Source organism: Lissotriton vulgaris, chromosome 8, assembly GCF_964263255.1.
Source record: "Lissotriton vulgaris chromosome 8, aLisVul1.2, whole genome shotgun sequence".
NCBI classification, from domain to species: domain Eukaryota; kingdom Metazoa; phylum Chordata; class Amphibia; order Caudata; family Salamandridae; genus Lissotriton; species Lissotriton vulgaris.
The window spans coordinates 29,500,767-29,524,036 of record NC_141696.1 but is presented as its reverse complement, the minus strand read 5'-3'; the positions used below and the strand labels follow the sequence as shown (position 1 = coordinate 29,524,036).

At 42.2% G+C, this 23,270-nt stretch overlaps 1 protein-coding gene across 1 annotated transcript; it reads right to left on the bottom strand.

Moving 5' to 3' along the window:
- Window positions 1–3,692: 3,692 nt before the first annotated feature.
- LOC147693293 (extracellular calcium-sensing receptor-like) lies at window positions 3,693–22,710 on the bottom strand. Its single transcript, XM_086935902.1, has 3 exons — window positions 21,892–22,710; window positions 7,699–7,917; window positions 3,693–3,959 (listed from the first exon to the last, which is right to left on the bottom strand). Exons 1-3 carry the CDS (start codon window positions 22,708–22,710, stop codon window positions 3,693–3,695), a joined length of 1,305 nt encoding a protein of 434 aa, XP_086792028.1.
- Between the last annotated feature and the right edge of the window lie 560 nt (window positions 22,711–23,270).

Genomic DNA, 23,270 nt, shown 5'->3' with positions numbered 1-23,270 from the left:
CGACAGAAATAATATGCTTCTATTCACAAGTTTCCATGAACCAAACCTCATCAAGAACTTACCATTTTCGCAAATGGCTAGAGTTAAGCGAATCAGTTCGGATGAAAAAACATTGAAAATCAGACTCAAACAAATGACCAAGAAATTCACCTTGAGAGGTTATCCACCAACCCTAGTGGAAGAAAGCAGAATCAGAATCGACAACACGGACAGATCCAAACTCTTAACTCCAAAAGAAAAAACTGAGCAAACACGGATTGTAGCTGTATCCAAATACTCCACTGCAAGTAAAAAATACAAACAATCCATCCTGAAACACTGGTCAATTTTGAATATGGAACCGGATTTTAAACAATCTTTCAACTCTACACCTATCTTTGCATTCACCAGAGCTAAGAATTTGGGGGAAATCCTCCGGAACAAACTTCCTGACATCACCACATACTCAGGCACCAAACCTTGTTTGAATTGTGGCAGTTGCAACAATATCATTAGAGGCAACGAAATATGTCATCCCACACAAGGTTATCCCATCAAATTAAAGGTAAATGGCACCTGTGAATCGTCCAACCTGATATACGGAATCAGATGCCCATGTGGGAAAATGTACGTGGGCAAAACAGAGCGTCGCATTAAGACACGCTTAATTGAACACAAATCTAACATCCGTCTGAAGAACACCAAATCAGCTCTATCATCACATTTTGTAGAAGCGCAACACAATGCTTCCCAAATTAAGTACATCATTCTTGAGACTATCCAGAAGATTGAGGGAAGAGACAATACAAAATTTTTACTCAGAAGAGAGAATTACTGGATTTACAAATTGTTTACCCAAAAACCAATGGGTCTCAATGAAAGAATTGAATTTTCGTGTTACCTTTAAAATATTTGCTCTGCAGACTGTTGCTTGTGTATACTGTTGTAGGTTCCATAATACCTGACATATGTACACACATACCTCACTTTCCACCACTCTCCCTAGCCTCCACCTATAGCACAACCGCTCACTGTGTCGACCCTGGTATTAGGACCCCACAAGTTTGTGGCCCCTATGATCGTTTTTTCATTGTATTTCTCAATATTATTTTTATTTTTATTTTCTCGTATGCATCAGAAACACCACCATAGCATTTTTCCCAGCAGTTCCCACAATGATTGGAACACCGATTAATATAATCGTCTGACAAGAGCGCCATAACGCTGTAGTCTTTTTTCATTAACCAGTATCACGTGATACCCCACATGACCGCTATTTTTTCAAAATAAGGAAAGCGCGGACTGACCCTTTGGCAGCCGCTGCTACGTTGAACCGCTACGGCGCAAAGAACAACAAACATCAAACCGGACTTGCTTTCCACCAGGTTAGTTTCGATGAGATACACACGCGGTCTTTTTGACACGCGCACAAATCCCTCGTTTTTCCACGTTTGCGTTAATCTCCGCGATACAGTCTAACAGTATCCTCCCCATTCCTTTCAGATTTGAAACTTACATGGAGAAAGGCATGTAAGTAACTGCGTTCCCGTACCCTTGCACGTATATCCTTGCCTGTATACCACTCCCACACGATCACATTGCACGTTTGACTTGTATGCACCATTTTAACTGTGAGGCACTATTTTTACTGTGATGCAATTTATTTATGTTTTTTTGAGATTAGTAAATGTTACCCCATTTTCGTTTTTACAGTGTCTATTTCCCTGATGAAGGGCATGACCTCATAATGCCCGAAATGCATTGGATATGATTAGATAGAATGACATTGCCTGTACTTTAAACGTGTCAAGAAGTAGAAAAATCATGGAAAACTAATAAAATACGTCAACAATCAATAAATTTACTCTGATGAACAACAAACCAAAAGAATGGAAATCTTTTCTTCTTAGAAAGATAATGGCAAAGTGTGCCCAACAAGGGATGACCCTAGAGATTCTCTAGGTTCACATTCTAGCATTTACTTACTCAACGCCATTGGACCCCTGGCGCCACCTTGTGGAGCACCTACAAAAACTTACTAACAACCCTTCAATTCAAAAGGAACTTTTTGTTACATATAACCAGCTGTGCATCCATCCATTTCTAAATTGTAATTAAATCCTGAGTAAGCATGGGCGAATTTTGGGAATCTGGCATTCGCGAATTTACGTATTTGCAAACTCGCAATCCGCAAAACCCGCGAATTCTCGCGATTTTGCGGATTGTTTTGTTTTTATAGTGTTCGCAAGGGTTTCTGCCAGTTCGCGAGGATTTTGTACCAGTTTGCAATTGCAAACTTACTTGTCGGCACGCAACGGTCGCGACTATGTTGTTTCTACATCTGGTTCATCATCACAGGTTCACAGCACCCTCTGTTTCACCCATGCCACCCTCTGGTACATCAATGCCACCCTCTGGTTCATCATCATCACTGTAGATTATGGGGGGAAAAAGCAAGCAAACCTGCCCTGCTTCAACTGACATGAATTAATTTGGGGTTGATTTATTAATGTGTCACTGTTTTAAAATTCCAGTCCGGCACCTGCTTCCTTATCTGTCTTTTGCTTTCTGTTGCAGTGGAATTTTTTTTTCCAGGACCTTTGTGGCCTACTTGTAGCTATTCTATGATCCGGCTGTGAGGGTCAGAGCAGGGTCATACAATTGTTGCAACTAGCAACTGAACTCTGGAGGGACCCCAGTCAGGAAGCACTACAGGGAATGGTTACTAATGATGAATTTGAACTTTTGCACCTGCTGAGTGCTTTCAGTTTAGCAAAACGCGTTTTTCTGCAGAACAGCAAATGTAATGCCCCAAACAAACTTACTTGTGAAAGTTGATTTCTAATCCAAAAGTGATCCAAAGAAAGTCAAAAGGCCTCAAATCCAAAAAAGGGCAGGCAAATGTCGACCTGAGGAGTTATTCTGATAAAAATCATCATTTCCAGAAGGTCTATGCTGCTTTCTGGTGGATTTCTTGTGCAGAATTGCAAATTTTGTAATTTCGCGAGTGCGAGATTGTTGCTGCCCGCCGCACCTACATGTTCGCAATTGCGAACTTACGCCGCACGCTGCAAAATTGTATCACCAAGAAAAATAAATCTGCTGCGTGCGAATTTGTGGATTTTTGGTAAATTCGCGAGCGTTCGCGGATTTACCGAAAATCCGCGAGCGGAACGGATTTTCCGCCCCTGCTTAATCCTGAGTCTGTGTTTGTCCAGACCAAACACTCTTTAAATATACTGCTGAACAATATGGATGACATGCAACTCTCACACCTTGTATTCCTCATGTTTTCATGTAACTTTTACTATGAACTATTTTATGGAAGTACGTATGATTGATTGTTTCTGTATGATGTGTCGGTGATGTAAAGTGCTCTTTCATCCTACACTGATATGAGTAGTGCTAGAAATCAAATGAAATGGATATCAGAGATGGGCTATGGAGGGTAGTGATGGAAAACCCCTGGAGAAGGCGGTCATTGCCAACACATATAGTTGCACTGGAAGCCATATTGCTAATGCCAGCTCTGAGAGTGAGTCAGTGATGTCTGTCACTGGGCTCTTTCAGAAGATCATACTAATGTTTAGTACTGTATAGATGGAGGAAAGGGGCTGGATCACAAATGCGTTTTGTTGAAAAGTGTTTATTTAGCCAAGTTACAGTGGCCTGGCAATATTACACTGACTGTTCAGAGACACCAATGAATGTCATCATTTGCATTTTGAGTCAAATCGATCCAGATTTCCTGTTGGCCAGGTGTATCTGAAGAGGTTTAATGAATTAAACCTGTGGTAAAACTTACTCTGGTCCGTGATCTCTCCTTCAGGACAGAGAATACATTCAAAGCAGCAGGTTGGCCTTCCTTCTGTGACTGCCTCTCTGTAGCCATCTGGGCATTCTTCACTGCAGACAGAGCGAGGGAGCTGCAGGAAGCACAAGGTGACAGTGTTAGTGGAATGCACCAGGGAGCCTGTGAGCTGAAAGATAAGGACAAGAGACTGATAGAAGAAAGGAGGGAAGATGGCGTGGGACCTAAACATGTGACTGGTGGAATGTTGCAAACAGGATCCTTTAATACACTTACAATCATCTTTTACACCTTTTTAAAATGTGGGCACCAATTTAGCACCTTCCTGTTAGTAAATGGCCAATCAAATAAAACAACGTAGGTCACTGATTTGTGAGGTGCACAGGGAGAAAACATGTGTCAATTCTTTATAATGTGCATCTTAATAATATCAGAACAAAATATTTCCCAGAAAAGCATTGGCTTGAAAAAAATAAGGAAAACATTTAAAGAGGCCTAGGATGGCTGGTGAGCAGCTGAGAGCATCACATTCCAAAATGTTAAACTAGAAGAGCTCACAGGGACAAGATACCCTTAAATGAGAACTCATGACAGCCTTTGATGAAACCTTCAATATACCTACACCTAGGGTTTGATATCAGGCAGATTACAAATAGATCTTTTTTCAGGCAGCTGGTCTCTTCTCTATTTAAGCAGGAGAAAAGACTCAAGTTCCATTACTAAGTTTGATCCCCTTCACACTGGGGAATTGAGTCCATTATCTTGCTCTTCAATATGATCTTCAGTATGATCTCCTGATGGCAGGTCAGAGCAATAATGACACTTATATTGTCATTTCAGTGTCTTTTGAGATGTCTACTGTTACTTCAAATTTGCTTTGGACTTGGTGACATTTTAAAAAATAATTACGTTTTTTTAACCAGTTCGTCTCCATGGGCTACTAGAATGTTGACGGCCCTGAATATTTGCCAAGTGGGTGTCATGTAAAACAATATCCCTAATGGCAAAGCATTCTGTGTCACCTTTAGAAATATGGATCATTCAAACCAGAACACACCCAGAAAGTGATGTCACTGACCTTAATCCTGAAAACGTGGCTCAAGTTGCCTAATAACTGTGGGCCGAGTCACAGAAATATTCTGAGATAAAATCCTAAACGTACTACTTCTGGTATTCACAGAAGGCATTTAGAAGTAGTAAAGTTAGGACTCCTAACTTTACTTCTACTAAACTGAGACAAAATTCTAACTTTGCAACTTTCGATATTCACAAAAGGGTTTAACTAGTAGTAAAGTTAGGAGTCCTAATTTTACTACAACTAAATGGTTTCCGTGAATAACAAAAGTAGTAACTTTAGGATTTATCTCAAATTACTCAAATTACTTCTGGGATTCGGCCCCGGAGTGATTAATATAAAAACATACATATAAATGTACATTTTAGATGCCACTAATATTTTAATTACAGTGCTGACATGATATGCCAAGGGAACAATATTAATATTTTTTTAAGCTACATGAAAAAGTGCGTGTTCATTTCAAAAAGGAAATGCACTGCCGTAGAACACATAACAATTCTGTGAATCTAAATTAATTATACAAAAATGTTCATGATTTAATAGTTTTCCTAAAAATTCTTCAATACAACGTAATGATACATGAGAGCCGACATAGAGACTTAAACATTTTAGTTGGGTTCAACCATATGTTTGTGATCAAACATACCTCAATTGTGTCAGACAGGAATTAAAAAGGTATTCTCAAAGGTCACCTGTTTTACCAGTGCAGGGATTTGTTTTACAAGTTTGGAGTAAGCTCCACTCAGGAAGTGGGGTTGAGGCCTTTGCTGGGTGTTCTATCTTTGGAAGTTTGTGAATGCCCCCAAACTAGTTGGTTTTGTGTAGTCACATACTCCTAGATGGGAAAGAGTTGCATAATCTCTTCAACTAAGTCTCTGTGTAGATTCCTTACCACAATCACATTTTGTGGGAGTTTCAGGAAAGTAGAGTCTCCATGGGGAAAATAGTTTTTCACACAGACAAAAAGAAAAAAAAGACATGTGGAGTTCTCTGCCATGGAGATAACTGTACCATGGGAAGGGATTCCAAACGTGGATATCAGGTGATTCCCCAATGAATCTGTTGGAAACATGCTCCGGGCGCATCAGCATCTGTGATCGGCAAAAATAGTAAAACTACTGCCAGACAAAGATAAAAAATGTGATTACATATTTTTTTTATTTACATTCATTATGAACAATACTTTTGGGTTTCATTAATCTAAATTTTTAATACATTTTGACTTATTATCACATGTATTGTGATATCACTAATGCGAAGCCCAGAGGGTGGTTATGGTTAATCATATATTCTTTCTGAGAACATCTGTGGCACAGGTAGTACCACAGGTCGCTAGTAGCAAACCAAGTGTTGCAGCTGTGGCACCTGGGAACCCAGGCCTGTGGGGCCATGTGAAGCAAAGAATGAACTGCTGTGTTATTTCAGTTATGGGGCAAAAGAAGGATGAGAAAGGATCTTTGGGAAATTTTAGGATCCACCAGAAATATGGGGGCATATTATCAAGGGGGTTTATCTCCGCTTTTTTGGCTTTAAAAGCCAAGAAAGCAGAGATAAAATGATCTCCCTATTACCTAGCTGTCGCTAACACTAGTTAGCGACAGCTAGTAGGAGATAGCGACCATCTTGGGCCCCGCTTTGCATGTCAGTGATATTTATCACTAATGACATGCAAAGTGGGCATGCCAAGATGTTAGCGACTGGAAACAGTCGCTAACATCGCTATCTCCTATCTCCAAAAGCTAACACCTGCCCTGAGCAGTTCTTAGCCATGTTATCCAATAGGAGGTGGATAACATGGCTAAGAGCATTAGCTCGGTAATGCATGAATATCGCTGAAAGGACTGTAACCTTCTCTTCTGATGGATACTTCTTGTCACAGATTTCTCATCTTAAGCATGAGTCCAGAGGTGGTACATGTTCTGGTTTGGCTTGAGCATTGCTTACTAACCAAGGACATTTTTCAAAACCGAACTAGCAAAATACCACTCACTGAATGCCTGAGCTGGTAGAGAGTGGTGTTTTGCAAAGGTATTATGTCTCTTCTTCAGAGTCATTAGAAAAAGATTAGTTTCTTCGATGAATTGATTTACGTGTGAAATCACAAGTGAAACCAAGGAATTTAACAGGGGAGCAAAAAGAATCAGGTCAATTGCATATTTTATTTTTAGGTGAGAGTAGAAAAAAGGCTGATATTGAGAAATAACTCAGTCATTGAAGGCTGTATGTTTATGAGAACAGTGTGTACTGTGAGCCTGCCAAACAGTGAGGAGGTTTAAAAATCGATGCGTGTGTTGTCCGCATACTGAAGAATAAAGACACCTGTCCCTCCACAAAGGTTCCATCAAGGTATCCATATACTGATTGAAGAGTGCATGGGCCAAGATTGAGGTTTGCAGTTTAGAAAGAGAGGATTCCCCTCCATCAAGGATTCAAGAGCATGGCCATTCCTTTCAACAGACTACTTGGATGCCAGACTGATAGGGAAACTAGAGGTTGGGAAATAATGCATTTCTTCATTGTTTTGCTCAGCAAGGATAGACTGGAAACTAGATTCAAAAACTGTTTTTTATTTAATAACCTTTTCCAAGAGCATCCTCTCATTTAACAAGCAATCACACAAAGTGATCTTGATAATACATTGTATATTAGTCATGACCACGTGACTAGATACATATTGTGTTAGTTGTGGCAAAGTCCTGAGTTTGGAGACTATGCCATCCCATGCTCTACCTGTTGAGTTCTTTCAAGCACTACATCAGCACTGTGGGTCATCTATATGATCACATATGCTACGCAAGCAGAACATTATCGTGTCAGATCTCAGACTCACCTGGTTGTTCTCAGCCCATAATATGGCACTGGTGTTGATATAGATATGCGCGTCTTGTTGGGAGTCAAAGCTGCCCACGTCGACCAGTCGAATGTCCTCATAGTTTAATATCTGTACATTCACGATGTCATACACGCTTGGCGCATCACCATTTTCATCAAAAGATATTTGAGCCCCGATGTTTAGTGATATATTCATCTTTTTCACATAGTGAAGCACCTATGAGATTAAAACATAGACAGAGGCAAAAGGACACAAATTAACCCATGAAGGGAAATGAACAATACTGTAACACATATTTTAATAAATTTAACATCCTCAGTATTTCCTGACTATTGTAAACATTGCTAAATCAAAAGATGCTGCCCGGGAGAGTTAACCATTCACCCCACTACAGCTTTGGTTCTTTTACCCCACAGTAGCAATTTGCTGACACTAAGATAGCTTTTTCTCATGATGTAAATGCAGATGCACTAGTCTAGAGTACCTTTCCCCTCACACTGGCATTCACACATGAGAGACTTGATTACTCAAATAAAGCAGGACCCGGTCTGATTTGCATAAGGAGGGCCTCTGTGAGAAGCAGCCATCCGTCGCTGAGATTGACGTGAGAACAACTCTTTTGGCGGTTCCCACAGCCAAAGTAGCATCAGGCTAATGTTCATGGATTTAAGTTGTATGGCACAGGCCAATATATAGGAGTACTTGTCCTAATATTGGAGAAGTTGATGTGCATTATTATACATTTATGCATAAAAATTAGATCACATCTTTATTATCGAATTTGCTAATCAAGAACTGTCCATCAACCCTGACTCAGAAATACGTGGTCAGGCTGGGTCTGAGGCTTAGTCCTGAGGTTACTGATTGAAGTCACGGGGGGTGACATGTATCCAGCAGACATACGCATGAACAGGAAACTCATATCAATCCCACAATCCGACACCACAATGGTCCAGAGACATTGGCCGAATAAAGCATGTGTGGCTGGAGGGGTGTGCACATTCCCAAAACACCCTAAATTCAGATGCCACATGAAGTTAGGAACAATCAGCCAATCAGAACACAGTACACAAAGTACACGCAGCGATCGCATACCCCCTTGCTGCACATCTGGGCACTTTACCCACTGGCCCTCATTGTGTCCTCGCAAGGTCGAGGCCCATCTCCATTTGTTATTGTGTGGCCTTATTAACAACTCCAAAGACAACTCCCATATAATTTACCAAGAAAGAATTTCCAAATTGTTTTATGATGCCCTTAAAAATATATAAAACACTGCTTGGATATATTGTACTTTGAGACAGTCCTCAAACCCCATTTCTGTAACTGTTCTACCGGCCGAAGTGTTTGATTGAACTAACTGTTACTGTTTTGCTAAATGCCTCTTTTCTTTTGTTTATTTAAGGTAAATTCATATTCGAGCAACATGTTAGCGATCAAGCTAGGAGCTGGTAGGTACTATGGACCCGAATGCAACTAATTGTGGGGGACCCCAACCAATGGATTCACAATTATGTAACAAGGGAGTAGGCGCGGCCAGTACAAGTAAGAGTGGTGGGGAGGGGTGGGACAGGTGCAGTGCGGGGCTGGGGGCAATCAACATATGACAGGATAGGGAAAATAAAATAGATAAATAAATAAAACCACTTACCTTGCACTCGCTGCATCGCCAACTCAGCGTAAGTGGTTTTATTTATTTTATTTTCCCTATCTTGTCGTATGTTAACTTCCAAACCCGCCCGTGCCTCGCCCCACTGTCACGGCGCTCTTACCTGTAACTGCTGCGCCTGCAAGGGAGGTGAGAAAACACTGCAATTGTTTGAAAGTTCTACTGAATCCGTGGGGCAGATGTCCGTCATGAAACCGCTATCACAGAGGGCTACAGTGTTTGATTAAACCAACCTTTTTTGCCAAACAAGGTAACTTCGTATTTGAGCAACTTTTGACTTGTTGGTATATTTATTATAACATTACTGTTAATCACTGCAATAATACTTGTGTATTCAATGCTTGAAAAACCAATTAAAACAATTGCAAAGTAGAAGCAGAGTCTCTGCCTAGAATGCCACAGTGCCTGATAAAAGATGGTTTTGAATGTGATCCAGACCAATTGCCAGTGACTGAAATCAATTCAAGCATTTGTTCCATCACATTGTTGTTTTTGCATTAGATGCCTTAAGAGTGACAGGTATGATCACTGTGCCATAGGACTCAAGCTATACCTCACTGACGAAACCTAAATACGTTTTTAACTAGCAGTTTGAGTTGCACTGTTTCTATGTCCGCAGAACCAAGACTCATTTGCATAAGGCAGGTCTCTAGCTAGCATGGCACAGTGTGTAAAAACCAGTCTTGATGCAGCTCCAAGTGATTACTAATGGCTGAAAATAAACGAAGCATTCAAACCATCACTCTGTTTGTTATTTCAGTTGATTTCCTAAGTTCAAAGGGGATCCCTACACATGACTCACATGGTCACAGTGCCACAGAACTCACCCAAATCACAGGGTCTGAATGAGGTGAGGTATTTAATACACCAGGGAAATACCAATACCCCACAGAGCGGTATTTATCAATCGTAGTAAATTCCATGCATTCCTTTTTGAAATCCCAAATATAGAGAATTCAACACAAAAAGAAGTGGTTCCCATGTATTGGTGATTCTCACCATAATTTTATACCCTGCCAAAATCAACAAGGGAAGCATTATGAGGCTATGCGGTTCAATCCTAGTGCAAACGACTCTGCATTTATGCATGGTAACATAATCTTGTAACTTTCAAGCTGCTAACTTTGGAGATTAGAAATATGGAGATGATACACATTTTAAACATACAAATCAAAACTCTGAATCCTTCATTCACACCTTATGTATACATAGAGTGGCACTGGGCAATCGTTGCAATAATGTGCTCGTCAATATACTCTTCAGTGTGTACATTACAATCACCACCATGGGCCACATGTATCAAACTCTGATTTTGCGATTCTCAAATTGCGATTTTTTGCGAATCGCTATTTGAGAATCGCAAAACGCTATGTATGTAGGATTTGCAAATAATTTTGTGAATCCTACACATTCCTTAATTGCGAATTGCAAATTGCGATTGCAAATTAAGGAATACCCCCCCATTCATTCCTATGGGCCTAGAGGACCATAAGGAATATGTAGGATTCGCAAAACTCCTATGGGCCTAGAGGCCCATAGGAATGAATGGGGAACATTCTCAATTTGCGATTTTCAATTACAGAATCGCAAAATGAGAATGCAATTTCAAGGGTGCCAGGGTGTCAAAAGGACACCCTTTTGCACCCCTGAAATGTGCCTGTGTGCACATGTGGCACACATACGTGGCCTAAGGGCAAGTATGTGCGCCACATGGCACTTTGAAAATTTTTAAAAAGTGAATTTTTCTGGGAAATCGCAAATTACCACCAACTTGAAGTTGGTGGTAATTTGTGATTCCTTAAGGCAAAATTGCACCTTTTATTTTCTTTTTACATTGCATTTAAGGAATAACAATTTGCGAATCCTTAAATGCAATAGAAAAATAGAGAATTGGACATTTTTCAATTCCATATTTTACGAGGCAGTTTTTCTTTCATACATAGCACTGAGCCCAAATGCGATCGCAATTTGGAATTATACATATGGTCCTAGATGCCTACACACTGCTTATGACCTCGGAATTCTGTTGCCACTAGAAGTTCAAAAACAACCAAATACAAGCAAAGGATGGTGAGGAGGCAGCAAAAGAACAGATGTGACATACTTACATCTAATGGGAATGTGCCTAAAGTATATGTGTTAACTTTGGACAGAATGACCAAAACATATTTTCACTGTAAGATATTAATTGACACACTATCTCTTGTACTGACTTGTGACTGTTTCTGAAAGGGCAGAAATACCTATGTGAATTCAGAAAAAGTGAAGGAATCACTCTAAACAAAGAGGAATACCCAAAAGGAACAGATCAGTGTGTGCATAAAAAAACAAGAACAAGTGGACAAGGATGTCCTGCAGGCCAGTGCTAGGTCCACCTTCTGTCTTTGTTAAAACAGAGTAGATGATGTCAATGAGGAATAAGAAGCAGGCTTCCAGGTAGACTCATCTAATGTACCCACTTTCCCTCAGTCGACTTGATCTTAAAGATGAGGAAGAATAACTAAATGTTCCCGCTAAATAATGTCTGTCCATCGACTCCCAGGAGATAGATACCTCAGGACCACAGTCTTCTTTACTTGAGTGTTGTCAACAACCCTTAGATGGCACGCTTGGGCCTAATTCCCCAAAACTGAAAGGTTCCTTGTGAATGGAGTTGCTGCTGAGCACAGCAACAGTCAAAATGCAGACACATGTACCAGAGCGTTCCAAAAGGATGACACTCCATGAATGCCATTGCAGAATGAAATATTAAGTAGAAGGAAAAACTCTCTAGCAATGTCCACACCAAGCATGTTGCTGACCTCTTAGTGAATGAAAATTTACATCTGCCTACATGAATAGGTGGAAGGCTATCTCCACCAGGCATAAAGTAAGATGTGTTACTTATCATGGTGAGTTGCCTATCTTGAAACATAAGGCAGGTTCCTATTTTTTTATGGGTAGCCTTTCATCACCAAGAAACTAAAGACAAATGGACTCCAACTATAGCAACTTACAGTCACCTCTTTCAATCAGAGTCCTTGGGTTTCTATGGAGCCAAAGCTTACCAGTAGTTCTGGGGATGGCTCTATGCAATTCTGTATGTATTCCTCTACCAACCACTGCTGGTGATCATTTTAGATGGCAGTGGAGACCAGAATCCCCGTAATCACTTTCCCATCAATAAGGGGAGATGAAAAATGTTAGTCTTGCGACCTCTTGTTTTGGAATCAGTTAGTTTCATGCCAAGGTGGGCCCCAGAGGAAGGACCTGAGATAATTCTGCAGTAACTGTGACTTGTTATAAACGTATGTTTCCAGACAAATATGACATTTAGGGCCGGATGTAGGTATCCAAATGCCGGTCGGTAAAGGCCGAAAATACCGATTTTCGGCTGTTACCGACCGGTATTTGGATACTGAGATATAGGGCATGAAAAAATACAGATTCAGTAATTTTCCTGATTCAGTAAATTTACAGATTCAGTGAAATTACTGATTCGATAAAATTACCGAATCTGTATTTTGAAATGTAGGTAGCAATGTAAACAGTGCCACAGGGCTTTAAGGATTCGTTATTTACCACCAACTACTAGTTGGTGGTAAATAACAAATTCCTATGTAAATGCAAATATGTGCATTTACACCTGTGCCATGTGGCACACATACATGCCCTAAGGGCATGTATGTGTGCCACATGGCACACAAGCACTAATCAGGGGTGCAACAGGGTGTCAAAGTGACACCCTCCCACCCTTGACTATTTCACAATTTTACAGAATCGGTATTTACCGATTCGGTAATTGACATTCATTCCTATTGGCCTCCAGGCCTCAGTGTTATTTGCAGCAGATGCCCATGCAGGTAAGAACGGTGTGGCCGGGTGGATGGAAAGGGATTTTGACAGACAACAAGATAAAATTAATTATTTATTTGATTTTCCCTCATGGTCATCTGTTGAATACCCCTCCAACTCGGCCAACTGCTCTTACCTGCATGGGCTGCTGCTGGGTATTTGCACTATATGAGCTTTAGTTACTAATGGAAGCCACAGACATGTTTCATCTTTGTAATAGTCTTTGAATAAGACCCCACATGGAATAATGAGCTGAAAAGTAGGTATAGTTTAGTGGTTCTTTTCTTGTAGAAGACCCAACAGATGAACGAGTTACAGACATGGGAAAGCAACATTAAGATGTTTGTGAGGTTTTTTAATATGGAGTCTAAAAGTTTGACTGCTTCCCAGTACTTGTTAGTGGTGTGCTACTGTTAGATTATAGTAACAGTTGTTGTTTTGTTTTAGTGTTTGTTTGCCCAGGTCATGCATATTCTGCTCTGGGTATTGTCGGTGTACATCTCATGTAATCATGATGACCTCACAATATTTATAACAATAAATATAAGGACTGCAGCACAATATATTCATAAATACCAACACAAACTACTTTAGTGATTGTGTCATTCATAATGGTAATTGTAAGGTAATATGATGTCACTAGTGAGATCATTTATTTCACTTGTGAAGTCATTTGTAACATTAATGGTGAGGACAGCATTTGGTAATTACGTATGGTTTGTTTGGCAAGGGTGTGAGCTATGGTTTGTGGACATAACCATTATTAGTGAACTTTGATGATATTTGGTTTCATTATGAAACCATAATTGCTCTTTAACTGTAATTTTGCTAATTGTAGAATTTGCCATCATTAAAACATTAGTATTTTGAAAACCTATTTATTGAATACAATTCAGGTCTTGAATATGCTTTGTGGTGCTCAAGGTGTATTAATAATATGGAAGGTATTAGAGCACCTGTACCTTTTTTAACCAATCCCAGTGACCCTACTTTGGAATGAGCACAGTCAAAGGATAGGTTTGGGGTATAAGTTGAGGTTATTGGGGAGACTGTGTTTACAGATAAGAAGAAGTTTGCTATTTTGAAACATTTTCTTGGGTCTTAAGAGAAACATATTTTATATTATTTACCACCTCTAGTGTATGAAACAGATATAAAACTAATTGGATATTCTTTACAAAATAAACTAACAAAGTTGTTGCTAGATATACATTTCTGGGAAGAGGTCAGTGATTACACATTTTAGCCACCAAGTATAACTATAGAGTTTATCGTGACCAAATATTGTGTAACCAATTGGTATGTAAGGTGTTTGATGTCAAGTTACAGGAACAATTGTTTACTGTTGAACATTTAACATTAGAAAAAGCAATAGCTATAGCACATCAATTTGAGGAAATAAAGTTAGGAATGATAGAATAGAAATGGCTTAAAGAACAATGTATGTGGTACAGTTTGTTAAAAAAAAGATAGTTTTGGGAAAAACCTATTGATGGAAGATTCAAATGCAAGAGTCTAACTAAAATATGTCTTAGCTGTATAGCTGGCTACTGTTAAGCTACGTTCTGTTGTAGGGGGGATTTGTAGATATTGTAAAAATAAAAGGCACTGAGCTAGGATGTATAAAATCAAAATTAGGTTTAAAGAAAGTAAAGAAAATGTTTGCATGCAACCCAAATCATCATGACCAGGTGCTGGGTTGCAGTGATTTTATTTTGCAAGTTGATGTAGGCAAAGGTCTGGCATGGGAGAAGTTATTCCCTAAGGTTTGATTTTTGGTGCTAGGAATATTGGGAAACATTGTGCGTAAGATAATTTTAAACAAAAAGTGCAATACCTAATGTTTATACGATCAGAAACATCCACTTATCATTGGGAAATGCCCAAACAGAGGAGCTGCAAATGTTATGCCAACAAGCTATTTTTGAGGTAATAGAGGCATCTGAATGGTTGTCTCAAGTAGTGGTTGTGCATTAACCTCTTTTATGACTGAAGTGGAATATAGATATAACAGGATGCAATTTGGTTTAATTTCTGCTTCTGTTCTTTTCCAGAGAATAATTGATACGTTTTTAAGGATTAATTTTTGTTATGTTCTTCCAGAATAATATCCTTGTGTTTGGCACTACAAAAACACATGCAAAAACGTTTTGCAGGGTGCTATCCAGTTTCCAATATAATGTTTTAACATTGTTGAAAAACAAAAATCTAAATTTGAAGTAGATTCAATTGATTATCTAGGTCACAATATTGGTAAACATGGCATATCTCTGAAACATTGTCTGATCAAGGACATAGAAGATGCACCCCAACCGCAACACAAAGATCAACTCAGATCATTTCTGTGTTTAAGTAAATTTGACGTAAGAGTTGATTAATAAAAATCCACAGTTCACATGGGATAGTAAATGTGTAAAAGAATGTAATGAGTTGAAAACAGCCATTTCTTGTGGACCCGCATGCATTAACTGCGTTCAGCACCAAGGGATATTATTTGGATGTTTGACGGTACAACACGTACCGTCACAACGCATCCCTTTACACTGCATCCCTTGGGGGCGCGGATTTCGAATAGTATAATTTACTATTCTAACACCAGTCCCCGTGGACCCTAGGGAAGGTTTTGGGATAGTAAATTTACAATTTTTAATCCTTTAGTGCCCTCGTGGTAACGACTTGCGTTGTAATGGACGCGTTGTAAAGGCCACGTGTAGTAAAATCCGCGTGGTAAAGGATGTTTACCTTATTATTTACAATCATGTTGTGCTGCAGGTGCGTCACTTTTAATATTTGAAAAAATAACATACATGCAGCATAAGGGGCTTGTAAATTAGCCCCCAATTGTGAATCAATCATCACGACTATAGCAAAGTGGGAATTGGAGCTGTGATATTGCAAGATAACATTGATGAAATAGTTACTGTAGTCTTTTCTACAAGTCCATGGAGGGGCACAGAGTTGAAATAGTCTAGACTAGCTTACCCGTCGCACGTTGCTGCGATCTCAGAAGGAAGGAAATTTATTTGAGTGCTTGAGGATACACAGTATTTTTTATTTTTCCGTCTGGTGTGTACACAAATAAATCAGAAAGTTTTCCCACGCGTGAGCTGGCCACATACAGTTGTCCATGTGAGTAGCACGGATTCTCCAAATCGAGTCCACACACTTGCAGCGATTATCCTTGTGCTTTGCTGATGGTCATTGCAAAAGCGAGTCGCACTGGAAACTGTAAACGTTCAGTATTGGAAATATTATGAGGGCCCTGGGGCCCGGGTGGCTGATATTTTACCAATTATTATTTTTTTGCCATAAACCTTCGGGGGAGTGTACTCAACAACTTCACAAAGTTTCATGGTGATCGGATGAATGGTGTAGTAATGCAGAAAGGACAAACAGACATACTTTCATTTTTATATATATATAGACTAGCTTACCCGTCGCGACGTTGCTGCAATCTCAGAAGAAAGGAAATTTAAGGAAACTTGTTATGATAACATTTTATTTACATTGTGTCATTTTTATTATGGAAAACATTTTAAAGTGTTGTTTTAATTCTGTTTATTTATTCGAGTGCTTGTGGTTACACAGTATTTATTTTTCCGTCTGGTGTGTACACAAATAAATCAGAAGGTTTTCCGACGCGTGAGCTGGCCAAATACAGTTGTCCATGTGAGAAGCACGGATTCTCCAAATGTTGTCCACACACTTGCAGCGATTGTCCTTGTGCCTTATTGATGGTCATTGGAAAAGCGAGTCACACCGTAAACTGTAAACGTTCAGTATTGGTCAACACCCGCTCCGTCCACAGACACGCCATCGAACTCTGGAACCTCCTAGACGCCACAGCCCCTGACGTTGCCTTCCTCACGGAGACCTGGATGAACGCCTCTTCAGCTCCCGACATCGCCATCGCCATCCCAGAGGGCTACAAGATCGTCCGGAGGGACCGAAACGCCAACCAGATGGGAGGAGGCATCGCCATCATCCACAGGAGCACCATCCGTCTCACGACCAGCACCGACAACACCCTGACCAGCGCCGAACACCTGCATTTCCAGATCCACACCAACCCAAACACCACCCTCAGAGGCACCCTGATCTACCGACCCCTTGGACCACGCACGCAATTCAGCGAGGACATCGCCGACTTCGTCAGCCCGCATGCCCTCCCCTCCGCTGACTACATCCTCCTCGGAGACCTCAACTTCCATCTGGAGAACAACAACGACCGCAACACCAGCACCCTGCTCGACAACCTCGCCAACCTGGGACTCAAGCAACTGGTATCCACCCCCACCCACCTCGCCGGACACACACTCGACGCAGTCTTCTCTTCCAGCACAGACATCGACTTCAGCCACGCCACAGAGCTTCAATGGACGGACCACCTCTGCGTCCACTTCACCTTCAAGAGAACGACGACCCACCAACACCAGCAACAGGCCGCCCGCAGAAGCTGGAGCAAGATCACAGCAGACCAGCTCGTCACCTCCCTGAGCCAGCACCCTCCTGCCAGCTCAGCGAACCCCAGCCAGGCCGCCGACAACCTCACGAAGTGGATCAGCAACTGCACGGACGAACTCGCCCCACTGAGGACCCCGCCTAGCAAGAAGGCCCCATGGTTCACCGACGAACTCAAGAGCTCCAAGAAGAACTGCCGAGCCCTCGAGAAAGCCTGGAGAAGGGAACCGACACCGGACAACAGGACCTCCTTCAAACTTGCCACCCGGAAACACCACCAGCTGATCCGCGCCGCCAAGAAAACAGCATTCAAGGACCGGTTGGACAACAACGCACACAACTGCAAGGAACTCTTCAACATCGTGAAAGAGCTCTCCAACCCCAGCGCAGGAAACAGCGACATCACCCCATCGCAAGACCTCTGCAACTCCCTCGCTTCATACTTCCACAACAAGATCGCGGACATACACAACAGCTTCAACAACCAACCAACGCACACCATGACCGACCAACCACCCCCCACCACCACCCTCCACGCCTGGACCCCGATCAGCACCGAAGACACCATCCGCACGATGAACTCCATCCACTCCGGATCACCAACCGACCCCTGCCCTCACCACGTCTTCAACAAGGCCGACGCTGTCATCGTACCCCACCTGCGAGACATCATGAACACATCCTTCGACACCACCATCTTCCCTGAGAGCTGGAAACACGTCGAACTCAGCGCTCTACTCAAGAAACCAACAGCGGACCCCACCGACCTCAAGAATTACCGCCCCATCTCGCTCCTCCCGTTTCCAGCCAAAGTCATCGAGAAGACCGTCAACAAGCAGATGGCCGCCTTCCTCGAGACGAACGGATCCCTCGACCCCTCACAGTCCGGCTTCCGAGCCAACCACAGCACCGAGACCGCCCTCATCGCCGCCACCGATGACATCCGAGCCCTGATGGACAATGGAGAAACAGCGGCCCTCATCCTCCTAGACCTCTCCGCGGCATTCGACACGGTCTGCCACCGCACCCTAGTACGGCGCCTCAGCAACATCGGAATCCAGGACAAGGCGCTGGAATGGGTCATCTCCTTCCTCGACGGAAGAACACAGAGAGTCCGCCTACCACCGTACAAGTCAGAGGCCTCCGGAGTCATCTGCGGCGTCCCCCAAGGATCATCTCTGAGCCCCACCCTCTTCAACGTCTACATGAGCCCCCTCGCGGCCATCGTACGCAAACACAACCTCAGCATAATCTCCTACGCCGACGACACCCAGCTGATCCTCTCCCTGACCAACAACCCCGCCGCCGCCAGAGCCAACCTGCACGAAGGGATGAAAGAGGTAGCCGAGTGGATGACGACCAGCCGCCTGAAACTGAACTCGGACAAGACGGAGGTCCTCATCCTGGGCTCCTTACCCTCCGCCTGGGACGACTCCTGGTGGCCTCCCGCCCTGGGCACCGCACCCAAACCGACAGACCATGCACGCAACCTGGGCTTCATCCTGGACTCCTCCCTCTCCATGACCAGGCAAGTCAACAACGTCTCCTCAGCGTGCTTCAACATCCTACGCATGCTACGGAAGATCTTCTGGTGGATCCCCACCGAGACCAGGAAGACCATCACCCAGGCCCTCGTCACCAGCCGACTGGACTACGGCAACGCCCTCTACGCCGGTACCACCGCCAAGCTCCAGAAGAGACTCCAGCGGATCCAGAACGCCTCAGCCAGACTCATCCTCGACATCCCACGAACCAGCCACATCTCCGGACATCTGAGAGACCTTCACTGGCTCCCCGTCAACAAAAGAATCACCTTCCGCCTCCTCACCCACGCACACAAAACCCTACACGACCAAGGCCCGAGCTACCTCAACAGCCGAGTCAACTTCTACGCTCCCAAACGCCACCTCCGATTAGCCAACCACGCCCTCGCCGCCGTCCCCCGCATCCGAAGAGCGACTACAGGAGGAAGGTCCTTCTCCTACCTGGCCGCCAAGACCTGGAACTCCCTCCCTCCCGACCTGCGCCTGACCCAAGACCACCTCTCCTTCAGGAAGAAGCTGAAGACCTGGCTGTTCGAGCAGTAGCGGCACCCCCCCCCCCCCCCCCCCCAGCGCCTTGAGACCCTACGGGTATGTAGCGCGCTTTATAAGTGTCACTGATTGATTGATTGATTATTGGAAAGATTATGAGGGCCCTGGTGTGCCGATATTTAACAAATGTTTCTTCTCTTTTTTTTGCCATAAACCTTCGCAGGAGTGTACTCAACAACTTCCCAAAGTTTCATGGCGATCGGATAAATGGTGTAGTAATGCATAAAGTACAAACAGACATACTTTTGTTTTTATATATATAGATAGATAAGAAAAAGGTATTGAGTATATCGGGAAATATGTGTATGTCCGAAATTCAGTTTAAGCGCAGACCTTCGCCTGTTGGTAGTTTTTTTACAACTAGAGGATGCAGATGAGTAACATATAGAGTGGAAAGATTTGCACTTTAATATAGAGCACATTTCTGGTGTAATACATGTTCTAGAGGACTGTTTATCAAGATTGCCAGTTAAGAAAGAAGATGAAATATTAGCACTGCATAATGACAAGAAGGGTGTTGTTGAGAAATGACTCTCCATGAGGGTCACCTCAAACGTTTTGCCTTCCTTCTCCTCTTTTTATGACCTTCTGCTAAATGGCTTTAGGACTCTGAGCACTTTACCACTGCTGACCAGTGTGAATTGCATCTGCTTCTACTCTAAACATGGTAACATTGTTGTATATCTCAATGACAGATTTCGTTTACTTGTAAGTCCCTTGTAAAGCAGCATGCCATATAAGCAGGGCCTGTAATCTAATACTACTTCCGGGTCAGTAGCACTGATTGTGCCACCCAAACAAGTAGCCTTTCAATCTGGCCTCAGGCATGCCACTGCTGGGCCTGTGTGAGGGGTTTACTGCCACTTCGACTTGGCATTTAAAACTACTTGCCAAGCCTTAAACTTACATTTTATTACATATAAGTGGGTCATAAGGTAAGCTCTAGGTAGCCCATAGAACAGGGTACTATGTATAGTAAAAGTTAGGACATGTACTTTTAAATTTAGCATTTCTTGGTCGTGACAAAGAGCTAAATTTGCTTTTCATTGCTGTGAGGCCTACTCCTCTCATAACTTATTATTGGGAATTCCTTAATACACTTTTAAGCTATAAATCCTGGTAATAACGAGGAAGTACCTACATCATGTTTTATACCTTTAGAATGGTAATGCTAAATGATCTGTATTGGTAAAGTTGGATAAAACTTTACTTTTTTACAAATGCTATTTTTAGAAAGTGGTCATACCTCTGCTCTAACTGTTCTTGGAACTTTCAGCCTGGCTCCAATACACATCTGGGATGTGTAACACCTACACAGAAAGGGTGGGTGTGATAGAGAATTCATCTGAAGTCCTTTGCATTCTGATAGCTCTTTCTGGGCAGGAAGAGAGAGGGGCAGCTAACACTTGCACCTGAATAGGCATATATTCTTTCCCACACAAAGGGCTCATTATCTCCTACTGATGGTCTGGAGCCAGAGCTGAGAAGAAAGGCGGACCTGTGCACTTGAAGGGATTGCATTGAAGACACCCCCACTTCAAAGGCACAACTTGGCATAATTGCTGGGCCTCAGACCCAACCAAGAGAGTAAACTACTGGACCTATGACGATCTCTTCCAGGAGTAAAGACTGTGTGATGTAAGGATTGCTTGACTGCTGCCCCGGAAGAGGGGAATGTATGAGGTCTCTGATGGATTTTTAGTAGGCCATATTTCTAGATCTTTGCTAAAATTCCAGTGATATCCGTTAGCTTGGGCTTCCTATCTTTGAAGGAACATTTTTATTAACTTCCCTTTTTCACCACTTTTGGGCTCCTGTTGATTGGAGGATAAGAGTATGTAATAATACTCTCTGCTTTTTGAATGATAACTACATACATTTACATAATAATTTCTAATGCTGATAAACATGAAGTAATATTTTTTTAACTGCAGACATATTTTCAGCAATTATACATTTAACAGCTAGATCCTAGGATAAGGAATAATTTACATAAACAAATACATGAAGAACAAGAGTTTAAGGTCAACAAGCCAAACTAAGGCAAAAGTGCCTATTCTTTATGCCACATTGGTTGTAACCACTGGGTTTTCTAGACATGCATGCTCAGTAAGTAAGTTATAACTTAGTTACCTGCCAGGGTTGAATGTTGCTGACATTGGCACAGGTTCCATTGCTGAAAGGTCCTTGTCCTGGCTTACAAAGCATCAAGGATGTCACAGCATGAGCCAAAGCATAAACAGCAAGGTAGGTGTGATAGCTAGAGCTCAGATCATTCAACTCAAACTCATTTAGAGGTATTTTTTCTAGTGACTGCTTCTCAAAGCAGGAGGTTACTGTTCCACCTTGTGTCACAGGGGTCCATGGCTCCGTTCCATTTGATGCCGGCCATTTACAGTTAAATGCTTTCTCCCAGAAGAGTTTAATAAATCTATCATTGGAGTCGCTCATGGGATTGAGACGAGTAAGGAAGTCTGCAAATCCTGGCATCTTGGTTAACCGGAGGGCTAAAACTAATGATCCATTGAATAACCCCCAAGCCTGCTTGGAGAAGAGCCCAAGAGTCATTGTGAAGGATGCAGAGAAGATGAAGATCTTATTGGTCACATTCTGTGCAGAAATGGCCTCCAAGAGATCCTTCACATGGACAACAGAACTGTAGACAATGATCACTTTCACTGCATGACTCTGGACGGTATTGGCGATGGTGAGTATCTTTGTTCTAGTATATGCTGTATGAGTTTTTTCCATAAACGCCACACATCCCTTGTTATGTTCGATTGCCTCTTTCAGATCTTGCCCGCCTTGCAATCCCATTTCATCATCGGAGATGATCATCCCAATCCATGTCCAGCTGAAGTGCCCCATTAGTCGCACCAGCGCAGTAATCTGAAAGATGTTGCTGGGTACTGAGCGCAGGAAGGAAGGGAACTGAGACTTGTCACTTAGCATGGGCAGCGCTGCCCCATAGCTGATCTGCATAGAAATAATAGGAAGAAAACAAATATACAATGTCACGCTGCAAATATTTCAGCTTTATTTTAGAAGTCAGTCAGATGTTTCCAAACATTTTATGAAGATTTTTGGAACACCTGTTGCATTGATTAGTTTACCTGACTATAAATCACATACATTATATTAGATTTTAAAAATTGTACACACCCACAGGAGGAAATATGGGGCAGCAAGCAGGCTTGTTACTGTTTTGTGAGCCCAGTGGCTTCCTATGGTCCACTAGCAGCTTGTGACATAGACAGAGGCCCACTTGTGGCTGAAGGGAATTAGACAGAAGGTCTCATGAGCACTTGCATTTGTAAAGTTGAACATTTTAGATTCACAGTAAGATGGAGGTCTTTCTAGCAATTGTTTTTTGTTTTCGTACCGACTACATTTGTGTTAGAGATTGCCTGAATGGTATGTGAATGGGGTATAACTTTGCAGGAATATTCACATTGAGTAAAATTGAGTTGGGTAACAATAAACATCTGTTATTCAGCACCAAGATACCCTTC

Bases quoted from the DNA above. Each gene is read 5' to 3' on its own strand.
- LOC147693293 (XM_086935902.1), bottom strand. From the start codon at position 22,710: ATGCTAAGTGACAAGTCTCAGTTCCCTTCCTTCCTGCGCTCAGTACCC. The intron at 7,918-21,891 runs GTAACTAAGTTA...TTAATCTCATAG, and splicing joins GCAACATTCAACCCTGGCAG to GTGCTTCACTATGTGAAAAA. The intron at 3,960-7,698 runs GTGAGTCTGAGA...CTTATCTTTCAG, and splicing joins TATGGGCTGAGAACAACCAG to CTCACAGGCTCCCTGGTGCA.